The sequence below is a fragment of the Idiotropiscis lumnitzeri genome, chromosome 14 (assembly GCF_059441095.1).
Source record: "Idiotropiscis lumnitzeri isolate Australia: NSW breed Sydney's pygmy pipehorse chromosome 14, RoL_Ilum_1.0, whole genome shotgun sequence".
NCBI lineage: Eukaryota > Metazoa > Chordata > Actinopteri > Syngnathiformes > Syngnathidae > Idiotropiscis > Idiotropiscis lumnitzeri.
This window is the reverse complement of record NC_142404.1, coordinates 5320518-5339051: the sequence shown is the minus strand read 5'-3', so window position 1 is coordinate 5339051 and position 18534 is coordinate 5320518. Positions and strand designations below refer to the sequence as shown.

General features: G+C 42.1%; 1 protein-coding gene across 7 annotated transcripts in view; it reads right to left on the bottom strand.

Annotated features, from left to right (window-relative positions):
* Nucleotides 1-2848: 2848 nt before the first annotated feature.
* The window catches only part of pikfyve (phosphoinositide kinase, FYVE finger containing), a 26263-nt gene continuing 10577 nt past the window's right edge, over nucleotides 2849-18534 (bottom strand). For 4 of the 7 annotated variants that reach the window (XM_088314860.1, XM_088314858.1, XM_088314859.1 and 1 more), the window contains exons 7-43: nucleotides 18285-18305; nucleotides 18024-18113; nucleotides 17556-17709; nucleotides 17314-17471; nucleotides 16494-16605; nucleotides 16278-16425; nucleotides 16050-16214; nucleotides 15875-15937; nucleotides 15657-15786; nucleotides 15359-15539; nucleotides 15199-15273; nucleotides 14565-14672; nucleotides 14354-14494; nucleotides 13978-14104; nucleotides 13047-13885; nucleotides 12405-12818; nucleotides 12226-12326; nucleotides 12067-12138; nucleotides 10808-10979; nucleotides 10564-10742; nucleotides 10376-10489; nucleotides 9303-9411; nucleotides 9067-9221; nucleotides 8892-8988; nucleotides 8767-8824; nucleotides 8564-8698; nucleotides 8360-8480; nucleotides 7567-7662; nucleotides 7401-7481; nucleotides 7225-7310; nucleotides 7103-7174; nucleotides 6837-7013; nucleotides 5880-5983; nucleotides 5685-5813; nucleotides 4269-4530; nucleotides 4119-4193; nucleotides 2849-3240 (exon numbers count right to left, since the gene is read on the bottom strand). In XM_088314860.1, coding sequence (XP_088170986.1) covers nucleotides 3125-3240; nucleotides 4119-4193; nucleotides 4269-4530; nucleotides 5685-5813; nucleotides 5880-5983; nucleotides 6837-7013; nucleotides 7103-7174; nucleotides 7225-7310; nucleotides 7401-7481; nucleotides 7567-7662; nucleotides 8360-8480; nucleotides 8564-8698; nucleotides 8767-8824; nucleotides 8892-8988; nucleotides 9067-9221; nucleotides 9303-9411; nucleotides 10376-10489; nucleotides 10564-10742; nucleotides 10808-10979; nucleotides 12067-12138; nucleotides 12226-12326; nucleotides 12405-12818; nucleotides 13047-13885; nucleotides 13978-14104; nucleotides 14354-14494; nucleotides 14565-14672; nucleotides 15199-15273; nucleotides 15359-15539; nucleotides 15657-15786; nucleotides 15875-15937; nucleotides 16050-16214; nucleotides 16278-16425; nucleotides 16494-16605; nucleotides 17314-17471; nucleotides 17556-17709; nucleotides 18024-18113; nucleotides 18285-18305 — 5437 coding nt within the window. In that variant the 3' untranslated portion in view covers nucleotides 2849-3124. The remainder of the gene's footprint in view (nucleotides 3241-4118; nucleotides 4194-4268; nucleotides 4531-5684; nucleotides 5814-5879; nucleotides 5984-6836; nucleotides 7014-7102; nucleotides 7175-7224; nucleotides 7311-7400; nucleotides 7482-7566; nucleotides 7663-8359; nucleotides 8481-8563; nucleotides 8699-8766; nucleotides 8825-8891; nucleotides 8989-9066; nucleotides 9222-9302; nucleotides 9412-10375; nucleotides 10490-10563; nucleotides 10743-10807; nucleotides 10980-12066; nucleotides 12139-12225; nucleotides 12327-12404; nucleotides 12819-13046; nucleotides 13886-13977; nucleotides 14105-14353; nucleotides 14495-14564; nucleotides 14673-15198; nucleotides 15274-15358; nucleotides 15540-15656; nucleotides 15787-15874; nucleotides 15938-16049; nucleotides 16215-16277; nucleotides 16426-16493; nucleotides 16606-17313; nucleotides 17472-17555; nucleotides 17710-18023; nucleotides 18114-18284; nucleotides 18306-18534) is intronic. The other 3 variants (XM_088314856.1, XM_088314857.1, XM_088314861.1) reach the window with 3 other exon arrangements.

Sequence of the window (18534 nt, the reverse complement as noted above, 5' to 3'; positions counted from 1 at the left end):
ATTTGACTAAACTAATTTGTATTGATTTACTTTGCTTTCAAATTGGATTAACTCTGTTTTTAAATGTACTTTTAATTAGAGTAAGTGAAGCATATTGAGCTACATTGTGTATGCACTACAAATCAATGATTCAATTTCTTTTTTTTTTTTTAATTTGAAGTACTGCCAAAGCTACTGGTAAATGTCTTAATGTGAAACAGTTTCATTTATTAAATCAGATTTTTTGGGGCGGGGGGTGGCAAAAAATGTTATTCACTGGATTTTACAGTAATTATTTTTGGGGGAGTATTTTTTTTAAACCCCTAGATCAAAAAAAGTATTTTGAGAAAAAAAATGAAATAAGTAATTTTTCAGGGATAAATTTGTAAAAGTTCTATATTGGTTACGGTAATTTTACCACCAAAACATTTTATTTGCCCACTTTTTTTCCCCTTTTCTGAATGCCTGTAATGCTCCTTCATAGACATTCCAATCCTGCTGTTGTATTTCCTTCTTGGGAAGTCTGAATATGTGTTTTTGTACGTTGTTTTGACAAAGACGAGAAACCGACTCAGTCTTCTTGCCTGTCTCGCAGGGTTTTGAAGGGAAGCATTCCCAATTCGAGCAACTAAAACCAAACCACTAGACTAGACCAAATGTTGTTTCCTTGGCGATTAGGGTGAGATGATGTACAGTCATGACTGTAGAACTAACTCCAAATTTTGTGAGTTTTTCAGTCATTTTTTATGTCAAATTAAAAAAAGAACGTATTCACCAGTCATTTGACAGCGACAATATTTCAATTTGAATCCAGGTTTTTTTCTGGCTCATGAGCCAATGCAAATATTTGTTGGTAGTAAAGTTTGCGGCACGATAATGGCGAAACTGCCGACATTGTTACTGCTCTTTTATATAATGTTGATTTCTAAAGCTTTGTATGACTCTTGGCCATCTGAACACAGCTTTGTTTGAAGAACCTAATTCAACGCAGTGTGAGAAATGCGTGGTTTTAATACAAAGACGGGCCTCATGAGTCGAGACAATCGTCATTCCAGATGATTTGCAAAGCAGTTCCTGATGCAGTACGACCACACTTGCGTGTTTTTATAAATCAATTGTACACTTTGAAAATAATAAATGTGCTGCAGTTTTGCTTTGCCTTTTTCTCACTTAAAATGGCTCATTTTTCCACATTTATTACAAATAAATAGTAACTCATAAAAAAGAAGACATTTGTTTTATTTTACTCCATTAACAAATGAATATCCATCCATTTTCTGAACCGCTTAACCGCACAAGGGTTGTTACTGTGCTGGAGTGTATACCAACTGTTATTAGGCGGTAAAAAGCCTGAACTGGTCACTTGCCCATGGCAGTGGAACAATAAATGAATCAGTCTTTTTCTTTCTTTCCATCCATCATCTGTACCGCTTCTCCTCACTATGGTCGCGGGGGGTGCTGGAGCCTATCCCAGCTATCTTCGGGCAGTAGGCGGGGTACACCCTGAACTGGTTGCCAGCCAATTGCAGGGCACACAGAGACGAACAACTATCCACACTCACACTCATACCTAGAGGCAATTTAGAGAGTTGGCCAGCCATGCATGTTTTTGGAATGTGGGAGGAAACCGGAGTACCCGGAGGAAACCCACGTAGGCATGGGGAGAACATGCAAACTCCACACAGGAAGGCCGGAGCCGGGATCAAACCCACGACCACTGCTGTCTCTCACTGTGAGGCCATCGTGCTAACCAGTACGGCCACCGTGCCGCCACTTTTTCTTTTAAAAAAAAAAAACCCTAAGAACTAAAGCACATTAAAGCGTGACATTACTTAAAATTTATTCACCAATTGCTATATCTTTGCTGCTGTAACACCTCAAATTTCCCCATTGTGGGACTAATAAAAGGACATCTTATCTTATCTTAATAAAATAAAAAATGTAAAATGGATAGTCCCCCACCAAAAATAATGGAACCTTTCCATCACTTTGATAGACATTAAGATTAGTCTCATCATGCCATGTAACTGTTCCAAAACTCTGGTGGCTCATCTCTGTACTCCTTTGCCAAATCTAATCTGGCCCTCCTATGACAAGTGCCAAGTGTTCTTCAAACAATGGATTATGAGTGTGACAGTTGGTAACGCTGTCACTGACGGCTGCTTTTCACCGTTTCTTCAGAGCTCTACCTTTGGCTGACCTGTTTGATGTTTGTTGCTAAGTTACATCAGTAGTTTTTTTTGTGACGGTGCAACAGCTCTCTGATCGATTTCTCCTCTTCTCTCAGCTTCAAAATAGTTTGCTTTTCTTCCATAGCCAGCTCTCTGGTCTTCATGTCTGCTTAACAACAAATGCAATTGACATCGGCGAAACCCAAAGCAAAAAATAACAAAAACGAGCAGCATCTAATGTTTAAGCTATCAATCTACTTTGTATAAGGCAACATCGACGCAATTAAGAAAGCCATCAGTAACATGTTCCAGTACTTCCACAGACTTGGGTGGAAGTGGGTAGCTTCAAACAAAAAGTGCTGTTTCCCCGAGTTGTTTAACACCCAGATATAAATATCATAAAGATCACTTTTGTCTCATATTTATCTTTTGAACTGAAACCCAAATGTATTCATAAGGCAAAAAAAACAAAAACAAAGGAATTGAGGTTGCTGTTCCAATCCTTTTGGAGGGGACTGAATATACATTACATTTTAATAAATCAATTTATGGAAAAAGATATCTTAATGCAACAATTATTACAGGACACTTCATATAAATACTTGGTAGGCTGGATTAAAGAATGGAGTGGACCGTTTGTGCCAAGCAAGCACTCAGCAATACATACTGACGCAAGAAAACCCATAAATATTTAAAGATCAATGTTAATAATGTTTTTAATAGTTACATAATCTCTGTACATATTTAAATTACAGTAGCAAACTATAATGACAGAGTCATCAAGGGTCCACAAGATAAAATAATAACCATCTCCACAACAAGTGCACTCATTAAAAAATATGTTGGAATATCGCTTGTGTTGGGTGGAAATGTGACATGCTCGTCTGTCGGTAAATACAATTTAAAAAAAAATGCTCCCAGCGTGCATGAAATGTTGGACCTCGTTTTCTAGCATTTCCAGGTGTGTGTCCCGCTCAGCAGTTGACACCTAATCCGGTCCAGTGGTCAGGCACCATGAGGAAGTACTTGTCCATGGCCTCGCAGAAGCGGGCGCGATACAGCTCGGGCGACACCACTGTGGGCATCTTTCCTGCACAAAGACGGCATGGTGCTTAATTACAACTGCTTGAAAGTTTGAATTTGTGAGACTTCTGCATAAATTAGTCAATGGAAGGCCAGTTGATCTTGCAAATCACAACATTAGACAAACACTAAGACTACGGTACATGAAAAAAAAAATTGTGAGGCATCATGGTGACCACCATTCATTCTTGTTCAAAATTTAAAATGTTGTAGATTTGATTGCACAGATCCCCCCTGTGGGTTTAACCAGGTGCAATATGATTTTCATGAAACTTGCTGTACTTGTTGCCAGTGATGGAACATCACGAAATTTCTAATTTGAGGTAAATAAAATAGGTACTGTTGGAAAGGGAATGCAACAAGGAATACAAATCTGCAATCATTTAAAAGATCGGTGCATATTTTAGTACCTTTTGACCAATAATTTGACCGTGTGGATCACGTGACCTAAACAATTTTTTCATGAAAAGTAATCCCTCACTTTTTCTCTAAAGCATTTTGAGTTTCAAAGATGTACATATTTTTGGTTTAGCAACATAAACAGGAGTCAATGTATACATACCCTGAGATTTGCAATGAATACTCTAATTACTGTGACAGAATTATGTGAGGTGTGCCTCACAATATTTACTTCTCATACTCACACTGTGGCTTGAATGATTTTGAAAACTAACCTAATTGCATGTCTCCTCCCTCAATATTGCAATTGTGATTTATTATCTGGCACGTTTTTTTTCAAGGGGCTTTTTTTTTTTTAAACAACAAACCTAGAAATTAATCTGTGCTTCAATTAAAAACCTCCAGCCCGTTTGAACTTTTACATCTAACAAAAGAAATCACCCGACGTTTGACTAGCACATTGGTTTAATAGAAAGCAAGCACTACCTTGACCTCCCAGAATTCCAGTGGATTTGACGACCATCTCCAGCCTTTTATCCCAAGTGAAAGTCCGAATGTAATCTGCGAAAGGAGACACTTTATATGAGATTGCCACAAAAACGACTTGTGCGCCGCCGTTACTACTTTGTTCTTTACCGATGATCCCGACCACCAGCTGATCGGTGGCGTCGTCGCGTCCCACTAGCAGCGAGTAGTCGATGATGAGGTGACTGGACAGGAAGTAGGCGTCGCTGTGAATGGCGGCGCGCAGCACCGACTTGCAATGCGAGCGGATGTACAGCGGGTTGTCGTAGATGAGCTTGAGCAGATTCTCGTCCAGCAGAACCACTTCACAGCTCTCCTTGCCCGAGTCGGTCTTCACGTTGCGGTTTCGCAGCGACCCCTTTAGGTCGAACACCTTGCAGGGGCAGTGAGGACATTTCACTTTTCAATTTGAGATCACAAACATTGGTAGGTGCTCGTTTCTTTTCAGCGCTTCAACTGACAATATTTTTTTCCCCAAAGCTCCCAAAATTAGACCGCTTTTCAAGGATTATTGATAACTTTAAGTATTATAAAGAGCACCCAATTCAAAGATTTGAAGTTGCTTACATTGGTAGGTAGCAGGCACAAAACACTTAGATTTTTTTATTTTGTTGACGAAACAAAAGTGGTCGGCGTTGCCTGATTCATAATATTGAAATTGTCAACTCACTATCTGTGCTACTGTTTCTAAATAAATACCGGCTCAGCCCGCCTTACACGGGCATCCAGCTTCAAACTAAAGGAGCGCTGTACTGAGTCATTTAACACAACTAGCTGTGAACACTATGAAATTAATCTTTGTAAATAGTTGCAGTAGAGCTGGCTAAATGTTGCCATTTACCTGGATTGGTACCTACCCACATTGTTATGAGTGTGCCTTAGCTTTCTTAATGTTGGGCTTGGCTGGTAAGCGTTTATTTCATGAAATCTTGACTGTGGGTCAGGTTGTGTTAGTTGTATTTTTAAGACACCTTGACTCAAACAGTTCTGTCTCTCAACTATAATTAGCATTTTTAAAAGCATATTTGCAATATCTGCAATCATGTTTGACTACGTCTGTCAGCAGTAATCATGGAAGTGGCAACTAAAGTCGGAGCTCCACGGGGCAACACACAAAAATAGATACCCATGGTTTGGGGCCACTTTAAACTAGAAAGGGAGAAAAATAAAATCTCAAATAATTACTGCAAAGTGGAGTTTATGAATATTGCCTGAGTAAATAATGGAATAATTGATAGGATAATCAATTCTAAAAAGATTTGTTGGTGAGCAAATGACCGCTCGGCCATGCCTTCTCTCTCTACTGTCTCTGATTGGACGGTTTTGTCGCACCGTGATAACTTTTAAAATAATAATTAAATGAAGGCATGTGATGGGGCCAAAGAGGCAAAGTTTTTAACTGCTCATCGTGTTCAAGTATTTGAACGCTCAGTGAAGTCATGTGTTTATTAAATGTTTTGTTGCCGTCAGGTAGCCCCGCTAAAATAACATTTCCCAGAATGTTCTGTAAATCCAGACTTTCCTGACCTGAGCCATCTTGCGTCCATAAAAAAGATTTTCCATCACAAGCAGGTCCAGTTTCTTCTCAGTGTTGTTCTGAGAGTTCTTGTAACCGATGCGGTAAACGCCGAGAATCTTTGCCAGAGCGGTCGGCCTCTGTGACACAAATGTATTAGTCAATCCAGAAAATACGTGTAGATTTCCTTGTTAGGCGATGCACACTTTCTGCTGCACAGCTCCGGTGATGTAGGTAAAGTAGTGAGGAGCAAAGTCCAGGAAGGATTGGACTTCCAATCGGGGCATCTGCTTCAGGATGAAGCGGTCATCTGAAACCCAAAAGAGGATGTTCTAATCTCAAAAAGTAAGTCTTCCACACCAAATAAAATTAAATCCCAATCTTTTGTCAAATGTGTTCCATACTAAATTATATGACACATTCATTGGTCTTGTTTAATTAGGGAATACACATTTTAAACAAAATTTGAAATAATAGCATGTATTAAAATGATATCACTTTTTTATTACTCAACATTGACAAAAAGAGTAATTATTATTTAACAAGATAAGATTTGTCTTCATATTTTTCTTCACTCATTGTGGAAGTGACCAATCTACGACTTCCCCATGTCCATTTAGGTACCCTCCCACTGTAGTTTGCACAGGTAACAACCAATCACGTCCTCTGAAGCTGAGCCATGATTGGTCGTTATCTGAGCCATGAGCAACTGTGATGTCACGTTCAATTGACTTAAGTGACAAAATGGCAGCTCCCTGAGATGGCTAAAAATGGGTGTATTTTGCTGCTTAACTCATATTTCGCAAACACAATATGAATCAAAATGACATGTTAGGACTAGTGGGGATGCATAGAACATATTCTTGTAAAGAAACGTTTTGGGTGGACTTCCCCTTCAAATTTTTGGGTGTTTTAAATATGCAGTGTTTAATTTTCTAGTCATGTGACGCAGGAGATGATGGTTTATAAGTACCATAAAATCTATGCTAATTTCTTTTAGGCAGTTTATGGTATGAATTGTTATGGTAGCTTTAAACTAGTGGGCTTTTGTACAAACAAATCATATGGTTTCATTTTGTTGTTTGAAAATCCAATATTTATTTCTCTCGTTTAGTGTCAGGTCTTTCTATGGAAGGTATAATGACTTTCGTCAGTGGTCCGACCTTCTGTGGCATAGAAGACAGCTCCAGACTTTCCGCCACGTGCTTGCCAGTTGACGCAGTGAGACAACGAGCGGACAAAATCCTCCTCAGCACTCTCCAAGATCTCTTCCCGCATCCTGTGGAACTCGTCCGCGTAGTAGATGCGACAGTAGAACTTGGCATTGGCGTCTGAGAACTCTAAACAGAGGGAGCGGGAATGATTTAAACTAGAAATGGGAATATCACAAAGTGTGAATAAGGAAAAACAAACAAAAGATCAAACTTACGCAGCTCGATGTGTGGATTCTGAGACTGCTTCTTTTGTTTATCGGCCACATCGGCGTCCTCTGCGGACAAATCAGCAAAGATGACGGGTGGATCATGAACGCATGCAGACATCAACACTTACTGGGTAGGTCAGCTTCGGTGCTGCTGCGGCTCTGCACGGACGACTCGCCGAGTCTGGCGGGGCTGCCCTTGGCTCGGCTCTCGCCGCTACTCGACAGAAGTTGGGAAGTTGATATACACTTCCTTCTCCGAATGGATCTCAATACTGGGTTTCACATAATGGCAGAATGGACAAACCTGTTGGCCTGTGACCCCTCGTCTGCGCCTGCGGTGCACACCTTGGACAAATCATCTAGAGCTGTTTTGTACTCCTTGCAGCTGGCGGACAGAAACAATACTCAGTTACTTAAATACAGTATATGTTAAAAAAAAATATATATATATATATAATAATAGTGGTCACCTGAGCGCAAAGGCGATGATAGAACTTGGCTCCTTCTCACAAACGGCAATGGGCACCCGTTCATGTTCATACATCAGGTAATGCTTGTCTGGGTCACTGCGACACAGGAAGTGATGTCACACCTCATGATTTCTTTTTTTTTCCTTTATGACTGAAGCAGGCGTCAACTATATTGAGTGCTTCAATAAGTCTGATCACTATTTGGTTCCATATTGTCCGATTTCTGCTCAAATTATTAGTGTTTAACATAAACAAGGAAAGCATGTTTGTAAACAGCCGTGATGCATCTATGATGGCTTGCACCTGAAATTGTGAGTGGAGCGCGCTCCGCCTCTGATGAGGACGACAATACGTCAGCAAAATAATGTTCAAGTTTTTACTTTTTTTTTTTTTTTTTTTTAAACCGCTTACTTTAGGTAGAAATCCTGCTTTGTTTTATACCTAAAGGTACAATCCTGGTGGATTCATGCTTTGTTGTGCAAAGTGAAAGTGAGTTGCCATGACTACTTCTGACGGAAGTGCTTCTTCATCGACATCTTTAAATGAAGAGGACGATGAAGAAGAAGCAGCAGCAGCAGCAGGGGGAGTCCGGGCAGCAAACTTTTGCTTCTCCACAACAACAACAAGGGTTTAAAAGGAAAATTAATCCATCAGGATTGTACGTTTGGCAACAATATGATGCAGTATTCTAGTTCAGGTAAGCTGTTCAACACATTCACCTAATAAACCACCAAAATGTTCCAGATAAAATTATAACTTGTCTTTTGTGGCATTTGACGACTGCAATACTCACAACGGGAAGGGAATAGTGTTGTAGCTGTTGCCTGGCAAAAAATTTGCCAGAATAGCCTTCATGGTGGACTTCTCCTTCACCTGACTGTCAGTGGAACCCAGCAAGTGTCCGTCAAACACGTCTGGCGACCCCCGGATAATGCAGATTATTTTTAACACAAGTGATTTAAGGAAGAGAATTGTATGTTTTACAGTATATCGCTACCTTCTGGGATGCTGACGGAGTCTGGCTCCGTGAAGGAGGGGCCGGGCGTGTTTGGCTCTGCTCCAGGTTCCCCGGGCGACAGCAATGCAGTGGAGGAGGACGATGTGGAGGGCAGAGTGTTGAGGTGGCGGTCCTCTGCCCAAAAAGAAAACTTTCCAGGTTTGCTTTGATGAACAGGATTTCACACAAGGTCGAAGGCTTACCTTTGTCACCATTCTGCACCACTGGCGAGGGGTTACGTGGTGAGGAGTCCAGGGTGCTCTGCCATTAAAACAAAAGTGTCAAATCATGAGAAAATGTTGTCGCAACCTGAACATACCGCACTAACCTTGCTGTCATCACCGGCAGCCTGTCGGTGACGGCCTGGGCTCGGGGGCACCGACAGACGCTTGCGGCCTTTCTCCTGCTGGAACAAGTCTTGTAGCCTGAAGAGGGCATGAGTGGAGGAACTCAACGATATGCTCAGAAATGTGACGGTGGTCAAGGACAGCCACGACTATGACCTGCTGTTCCACGACTGCAGCATCTCACAGAGGCTCTGCTTCTTCAACACGAGAGACTCTAGCACTGCCTGGAGCTGCTGCGGAGAATCCAGACCACAGACTTGAAGTCGCACTTGGAGCTTCTCAATCCAGCTGCGCAGCTCAGCCTCCTCCATCTGCACACAGAAATACCACTGACAACATTAAAAAGCAGTAAGCAGCGGAAATACACATTGAGGAAGGGACAAAGGATCTACGTCTTTCTGGGCAAAGAGGTCCTCCATCTTCTCCTCTCGAGTCTTACTGAAGGTCTCAGTCTTTAGGGAGGTGAGGCGATCGTCAATGGCCAAGTACACCTGCGTTACTCTGAGATTAGAGACATAAGAGAGGATTGAATAATAAAGTCAAAATTATTTGGTGCAGTGCAACACTCACACAGAGTGGGACCAACCCCTATCCTCATCTCTAAGCAATATTCGGGATATTTTGTCAGGAACACATGGATTTTGTCAGGAAAATTTACATCTCGGATAGAAAAACACAAATAACTTTCATATTTTCTTTCATTGAATAGTGTTAAGTGACAAAATATTGACAACAACAATTTATTTTGTGCAGATCTCAAGTCAATATCAAAATGTAGCACAGGGGAACCTGTGTAGTAATATTTAAAAAAATATTTTGTCTATAATTCATTTGATAACTTCATTATTTTCCATGTACATTTAATATCTTTAAAAACTATTTAAAGCTGTCCGCCAAGTTCATTAAACACGTTCATTTGGTCCGGTATCTTGGCGCCTTAATTTACGAGCGCTCACATTAGAGCTGACGTACTATTTCTGAACGCTTGACAATGACTTGTTTGGATTGGAATGCAATGTCTCCCATTGAAATTAATGGGAAAATAAATGAATTTCCAGACAGATCGTTACAAAATGTCAAAGGAGTAATTGTACTGGCAATGTGTTCAACATATTTAACTTTGAGAAAATAAGTTGCCAATTGAAGACAAATGGCGAAATGGCGAAAAAGGTGATTTGTTCTATTTTTTCGAACAACCATAACTGTCTACAATGTAAAAATAATAACCCATGTTAATAACAAAATGCACGTTCAGTTACTCCTTTGATTTTTTTTTTTGACAGGTTTGTTGAAGACTGAACATCTTAACTCATTCGCTACCATTGACGGATATAGACGTACTTTCATTTTACCTGGGCTGGCAGTGAATGAGTTAAGAGATAACACTGAATTAAGTTACAGCTGATGCCAGCCTGTTTTTGTGACAGACATCCACAATATGTTGCAGACTGGAGGGTTGATTTACTTTTGTGAGAAGTCTTTCACGTCCTGCTGTAAGTTGGCTTTGGAAGGCCCCAGGTTTCTGATAAAGATTTTGGGGCGGGGAAGACAAATCTCCAGCAGCCTCACAGATGTGTAGCTGAAAGTGGATATTTAATTGAGTTCAGGAGTGGATGGATGGCGTACAGATGGACCAAATGGCTTATGATATACCTGAAGGACGCCACCATCTGGTTATAGGAGAAATACTGGTGGTAGTCTTTGTGGATGGAGTGGCCGCAGGGTTCTGCGTTGGCCCGCCTGGTGTACTGGTGGCCATAGAAGTGCAGCTCCAGGTATTTGGCAAAAGACATTGACCATGAGTCATTGGACAGGGGCACCACGGGGGTCACCTGAAAATGGGAGGCAAGATTAGAACACAAAAAGCAAAGTTAACCCAAACCTTATTATTAGTGACCTGTTTGCAGATGCGACACCAGGAATAGTTAAGAATGGTGTGTTGGTAACCGGGAACAGGGGAGTCGAGCTCCTTCAGCACAATCTGCACACAACCGTTGCCGTGCACAAAGCGCCGGATGTGGTGCACCATGGGAGTCTCACAGAATATGCTGGGACACTGGTAAGATGACCTGAAGTGAACATAATCCAAAATTGTGTTGGAAAAGCATGAGCTGCTCATTCTCTTTTTTTTAACCACTTAAAGGTGAGGATGAAATTGTACTTACAGCTAACAGGGAAATGTGTGGCTGATCAGCATAATATGAGAAATATTTAATTAACAACTATCTAAGTTATCCATGAATTTCTATAAAAGATCACTAGACGACAGAAATTAACTCCAACCACATTGCTTTTTAAATAAATGCCATTGGGAGTTTAAACCCAGTGGGGCTCTGAGATCTGCAGACTTGGATTCATTAGCGCAGCACAGTCAAAGTAAACATGATGAAGCTGAATTTTACTGTTATGCTGCACACGAATGGAATAAGATGGAAACACAACTGAAGTGAGGTCAGAGTTTAAATGCTTTCAAATCCAGTTTTAAAACCTTACCACGTTGTCGCTCAGCCATTATTACTAAATTGAGAGGGCACGTGCCAAACACGAAGGGGGAAGATACTTGAATAAAGAGTAGCGCATCTATGTCACGGCGCCACCTTAAACAGATTTCATTTTCATTTCAAATGGAAACTGAACACACTCCATAAAAATCACAGATTTCAATCTTAAAACAGGTCATAGGGTCATTTTAAAGAACAATAGACATAAGTGGGGAAAAAATGGATTTTGATAGCCTGGGACCTGTATTGGCGGTGTTTTAAGATGAGTTTGGAATGATATAAAACCTGATTTGGGATCATAGTTTGTGTACACTATTAATATATGCTATTCTAAACACAGTTTGCGCTGGGGATCAATTCTTTTTGTAGCGGCAGGGCTCAGCCCCTATCCTCAGTGGCTGGCGGGGGATTACTGAATGAATCTGTAATTAATTTATTTGCACATTTGTATGACAGTACATTTCCTCTACCTTCATGGCAACACTGAGCTATCACCTATGGGAATTCGTTTATAAAATGAACAACCAGTATTGCGGGCAACCTTAGATTCCACCGTATTACAATTCAATTTAGGGAGCCAGCACATGTCCAGAAATGGGAAAAAAAATACATGACTGTCAATAAACATTTTTTATATGCATTACATTCATTTTACCTGAAACAGTATCGCTCCAAGAATACACCAAGTGAGAGGTCATTCTTTCCGTAGAACTCCATGGTGACAATCCTGTTGTCGACAAATTTGACGAATACTAAGCTCGTTCAACACTACTTTGAGTACTTGTAGAGGTTATGATCCAATGTAAGAGTTTACCAGGGGCTGACGCAGGGGTTTGGGGCATTGCTAGACTGAGCTGAAGAGCTGCTGAAGAGCACGCACAGTCGCTGATGATTGACGGGCGTTAGACAGTCCATCTGAGAACAAAACCAGCAAAACCTATAGACAAGATAACAAAACCAGAAAAATCACAGAACCATCCCACGGGTGCGTACCTTCGGGGCCAAGCTCATCTCACTCTGCTTGCTTGGTTTGTCATCTTCACTATCGGCCTTCACAGGGCCCTTGACAGGTGGCGATGGCATCTCCTCAGTCCTGTTGTGGCCGTTCACCAGACCGACTGCACTGGCAGCATTGAAGGGGTCACTGGCTTCTCTCTGCCGAATTCGCCCACCCTTTGCTCTGTACTCTGCCAGCATATTGGCGAGGTCCTGGCTGCTGCTCAGTTGCTCAACGATGCGGGTGCTAGTGAGGCCGTGGCAAGGGAGGACGTCGACGGGCTTCAAAGGTGCGACACCGTCGATCTGACTGCCAACGAGCGAGGAGGACGCTGAGTCCTTGAGGAGCTGCCGCTTCCGGCGCCCATCCAGTTCTTTAAAGTCCTTGTTGAGGAGGGGGGACAGGTAAACCTGTAGTACGGAAGGCACATGAGAACGTGAGCACATTTAGACACCGTCAGATTGATGTTGTTGAATTGAGTTGGCAAGGCAAATTCCTCCCTCGTCAGAAAATTTCCATGTTGATATAGCAATGATCACCACAATTGCAACAGAAATTTTCTGGTGGCAAGTGTTTCAAAACATATTTTGTGCATTTTTATCAAGTATATTGCTGTGATGCACACAAAATCTAGATACCTTTTCAGGGAAGTAATCCCTGCTGGGGCAGTGTATGCCAGCAGTTGTGAGGAGGAACGGTTCCCGAAATGTAATGAAGGGTGAGATACATAAAATGATGTCCTTCAGCTCCTGCTTGAAGACAGCTGAGATGGACTTCAGGCGGTCATCGGTTGATGTCACCTGCTCTGCCACAAACAGGCCCGTGTCATCCTGCAGGGGGTCACGGAACAACCTGGGTGTCGATATTTCAGATCCCTTATTCTCTGTGATTTCCACCTCTTCATTTTCATGGTTTCCTTGCTCTGATGTGTCGTCATCAAATGTCCTGCCGAATGTGGTTGTTGTCTGCTGCTGAACTTCCTCCATGAGAAATGGTGGCGATACTGACAAAGGAGGACCAGGAGGGCTGGAAAACGGTGATGAAGGCATTGTCTCTTTGATTCCGGCTTCCTCATTTTGGACAGAGGAAGCAGATGTCCTTGGACGATCCTGACTGATTTCCATTTCAGGGGGAAATGCGTCATCCTCTGGATTTCCAGATGTTGCACAATCATCATCAGAAGTTCTCAAATTTGTGTCGTGCCTTTCCTCATTCGTCTGCTCGGCATTCGCCTCACCCTTAGGGGACATGCCATCCAGCAGGCAGGGGAAGGTGGAGCTCTGGACCAAGCTGGGCGGCATGGCGAACTCATCCATGAGGAAGGAGATCTCCAGCTGCGAGTGATAGGCCACGCACACCATCATCATGATGATCTCCTTGACGCGGGCCAGCTCGTATTCAGAGGCGCCACGTAGCTTGATGGAGCAGCCCAGATGGGCAGCGCAGCCTTCAAAGAACATCAATGTCTTGACATCCTCTGTGAGCAAGCACACACAGAGTGATCAATGTCTCACGCTGGCTGAATGAGGGACGTATACCTTGCATGAAAGAGGGAAAGTAAACACTTACCGTTGGCCAGGCTGAAGGGCTGCATGAAGAATTTGTGGCAGGTGCCGAGCCGAGGCTTGGTAAGGAGCTGATCCATGGACATCACTAGGTCACCTTGCGTCATTCGACTCACTCGGTCCAATACTTGCTAAATTGAAAAAGAAATACAGTGAACCTCCTCAATTATTTTTAGTTGGTTATTCACAAACTCACTACGCTACCCAAGTCGACAAAATCTTTTAGTACCCCTCTGTTAATGAAAGAAAAAAAAAGAAAAACAACACTAACATTAAGAAATAAAAATGTAATGAAAATGAACAAATAAAACACATTTGAATGGGGTAAAATTGACCCTCAAAATAATAGGAGGGGTAACAGTAACAAATGTGTAACAGACCGGTTTGACGTTGATCACCAAGGTGATTCCATGCTCTAGTAACATGTCTTGAGCAATACGAGACACAGTTTTCTCCACCAGCACTAGGTTCGGCCGGACGTCCACTATGCGTTGAACATAATTTTTCAAAAACTCTCGCTCCTGAAAAAAAGAAAACATTTTCATGGATCTGGGAAGGTATACCAAAAAGTTTCAGCAAATAAATATTGACCTGCAACACAATGGGCTCAATGCAGGTAAACTTGGTTTCTTCCCTGTAGAGATACTCGATGGAGCACTTCAGCAGCAGGATTTTGGGATTCTTGATGTAGGAATTCATCTTAAAAAAAAAATAAGTTGACAAAGTTTTGATATGAAGGGGGATTTTGTACAAACAAAAAAAAGGAGCCAATATGACATATTTCATGGGCTTCAACTCATCCTCGACCCTTAGGATAAGCAGTATAGAAAATGCGACAGGTGGCGAGAAGACAGGCTAAGCCTACTGTATGGCACAGAGAGCCTCCTTGGTTTATAATAGTCCTGAGATTACAAATGGTGCGCAGTTACATATCAACTAGTTTGCACAGCGACGCAAATACTGTATGTCTTCTCACAGAACAAGAATGCACACTCAGTTACTGACAGTTTTTTTTTTTCAATTCATGACGTGGCAGTGTATTTCTTGTATATACTTATTGTAATCATGACTTTAAGACCATAAACATAGGTTAGTGGTGTTCCGTACGACCCAAATTCAGGTAAAGATACCGCCATAGGAATAGAAATTTGAGCCCCTTCTTTGTATTATCAGAGATGTGTGTTGTCCAAAATTACATTTTAAATTAAAAACAAACCTGACTTACCTTTTTGTGGGCGATGTTCTTAGTGCATATAAAGCCATTTACCACAGTTGAATCAAATTTTCTCCCTCCAGGAATCTAAACATAAAAATAGAGATAAGTGCAACCCTTGGTCACACTCAAATGGACAAAATGGCCTAATGTCGGCCACATGCTCCTTCACCTTTTTAATGTGAACCAACTGTCTGATGTCCATGTCGTCGTCGCAGTTACGGACATCGGGCCGCACTGTTTGGACCACCTGACGGACGACCGGCACAATGATGTCCCGCCAGGAAAGCGACAGTGACTCGCTGTAGAGCAGCTGCTGCAGCAGTGCCATCATGTGACTGTGATTGGCAGACCTGAGAGAGGGGGGGTTAGATATTTTCTTTTAAAATAGCTACAACTCAGCAAAATAATACATTTTATAGATCATGCATCAGCTTTCATTTTATGGTTCCTGGTGCATCTCCACTCACAGCAGCCTCTCCATGGCCTTCTTCTCTCCGTTCTCCTCCCGGAGCTGGTCCAGTGAGCTGTGGTGCCAACCCAGAGGCGTGAATAGCATTTCTTTCGCCTTCTCCTCCACACGTCGGTTGAACAAGGACTCTACAGGAAATCAAGTTACACAGGAAATGGTCAGCTTTGCTAGTTTTGCGGCTTGGTTAAACTAGTAATGTAGGTCGGAGGATTCTACCTTTGATGAAGGCATCGCTGATCACAATATTCTGTCCTCCGTCCTCTGACATGAGAAATTCAGCTGGGAAAAAGAAAATGCAGATGCAGGATTGGATCAGCCAGTCATTCTTAACTGTTAGTCAATGTATTACAAGTGAGCAGACCTCAAGCCTGGCAATTTGAACATAAGGTACCTTTTTGGTCAGCAGTGGGAGGCACATGTGGATACTTGGACTGTTTCTTAATGTGGAAGTTGACGTTGTTGTGCTCCATGTTGAGGCTGATGGAGGCAGCCGAGTCGCTGTCCACCACCGACTGAGAGCTGCTGACAGATGTCCTCTTGCTGACGTTGGCAGAGCCTGGACAGAAAGACACGGTTAATAACTAACAACCGCTAACACAAAAGAACAGGTGGCACATACTTGATAGGTTGTAGTCTGACTCATCTGCATGTTGCTCTGTGTCACTGTCATCAAACTTGATGTCCTTAAACCAAGATGGCTCAGAATGCCCCTCCACCGAGTTGACACTGTCACTGTCTGGAGATGGTGTTTCTGAGAACTCTGTGCTCTGCGGACCAGATGGGCACTATCAGTATGATACACCAGCTGAGAAAAACATCAAGCAGTTTTACTCACTTGCAGGGAGCGGTAAAGGGCATACTCGTCTCTGAACAGCTGGTCGTTGTGCGTGATGCAGTCCAGCCAGCGGCCGTCAACCAAGGCCTGGCCGATGGCGATTGCTTGTGCCCTGAGGTAAAATTCTCATTGTTATATATTTTTTTAAGTAGCATAAAAAAATGAACGTCTTTGGTGAGCGTCATCGGAAAGGGGAAAATGCCATAATCAATCAATTAATCACAACTGGGCTGCTGTTTGTCTTCAAAGATACACTAACTGATGAAGCCATCTCGGATGAGAGGTGAATCGTCTTGTAAAACAAACACAGCAATTCAGTTGTAATAGATTCAATGTCATAAGAAAGAAATCAACTGGATGAATGAGAATACCCACAAGCAAAGGGCCATATGATGACAAAGAGAAAAGAGAGCCAACACAATCTGTATTTCGGAGACAATATCAACAGCCCTAATTCTCATCTAGTGGAACTATTACTAGATTTTTTTCAGCTACAAGTTATGCTTTTTTTCACCTCATAGTTTGGATGGTCCTCCCACTTATACTCTGGTGCATCTGGTATATTTAAAAATTAGAGCTCTGACATTTTCTGACTTAAGCACACGGACAAATATGTCCATTAATTGCAAAGCTTTCCACATTATGCAACTTATGTGTGTCATTTTACATGACTCATTGCGTGACCGTGTGTAAGAAAGTCTGTTAACATTGTTTCAATATTTGTTTCGGTAGGTATAGATAGGCCTTATGTTTGAGTTTCCTGTATTTGCACGAAGGTAGTGAAACGTTATGTAACTTGACGTTTCAGTTGACTTGGTACCTGTTGGAGATGGTGCCGTTCCTCAGCAGCCAATTCACCAGCTCCTTTCCCACAATGCAGTTTGGGTAGGTCCTCAGCCAGTACCTGTGGTCTTGGAATTCCATCCCTGTGTTGTTGTGGCAGATTTTCTTCCACAGGTCCTTCAGTTGCGATGAGTCCTATAAGACGGACAAGTCCAAAGGATATCAGTGTTGTCTGCACCCTGTGCGCAAACGAAGCAACAGTCAGAAGAAGGTAGCCACCACAAGGTTCTTCCTCTCCTCCTCACTGTGGTCGAGCTTAGTGACACTCTTGGCACCAGACAAGGCTCGTGTGGTGGGCGGGCTGACTGAGCTGTCGTATGACGGCACCATGGATCCAGAGCGGTCCAGAGACAGGTTTGAGACGCTGGCAGACCTGGAAGAGGACCGTCAATGAGAAAGAAAAAGCAAAAATACACATCAAATGAATAAAAAGGCATGGAACCTTTTCAGTGTGCAAGTTTTTTTTTTTATATGTGGTTAATTTTGTAAACATACTTTCTGTGTTTGTGTAACAGACTGAAATATAAGAACACTTTGAATCTAGTAGTGACTTGAAAATTTTACACAGTATTTATGGTTTTAAATCTGTCCAACTCTTGGGGTCCACGAAAACTAGAGACGCCCCGGATTCAACACCCATTTTTAACCACGATTGTTCAATTATAGGCTGGCAGACCATTGACCCACCTCTTCCTTGTGGGAGATTTACCCATATCTTCTTGGAGTGTGGCGAGTCTGGAAGGGAGAACGCTCTTTTGTGGTTCTTGATGGATCATGCTAATAAACACACACGAAATACAGACATACACACTTTGCTATTTTATTTTGTCAGTAGTCATCTTCCCCCCCAGTGCTAATGGCCATTTAGCATGAGCATGAACAACAATTTTCTTCTCTAAAGAGAGCACTGGACTAAAATGAAATGAAAAAACAAACGGCGACACTCACGTTTTTCGCATGGGAGTTTTTCTAGGCCAGAAGAAGGAGGGGGAGAGAGAAAGAGAGGGATAGAAAGAGAGATAGGAATAGATAAACTTTTTTGAGGAAGATTGACAGTAGAGGGGAAAATAAGCAGCCACAAGTGTGCCGATTCAATGCTAGAAAAGAACGACAAGCGTGGTGACAGAAAATGAATTTAACTCTGGCAATCAAAAACTTGATTAAGAGTGCACAATTTAACAAAAAGATGATTTATTCA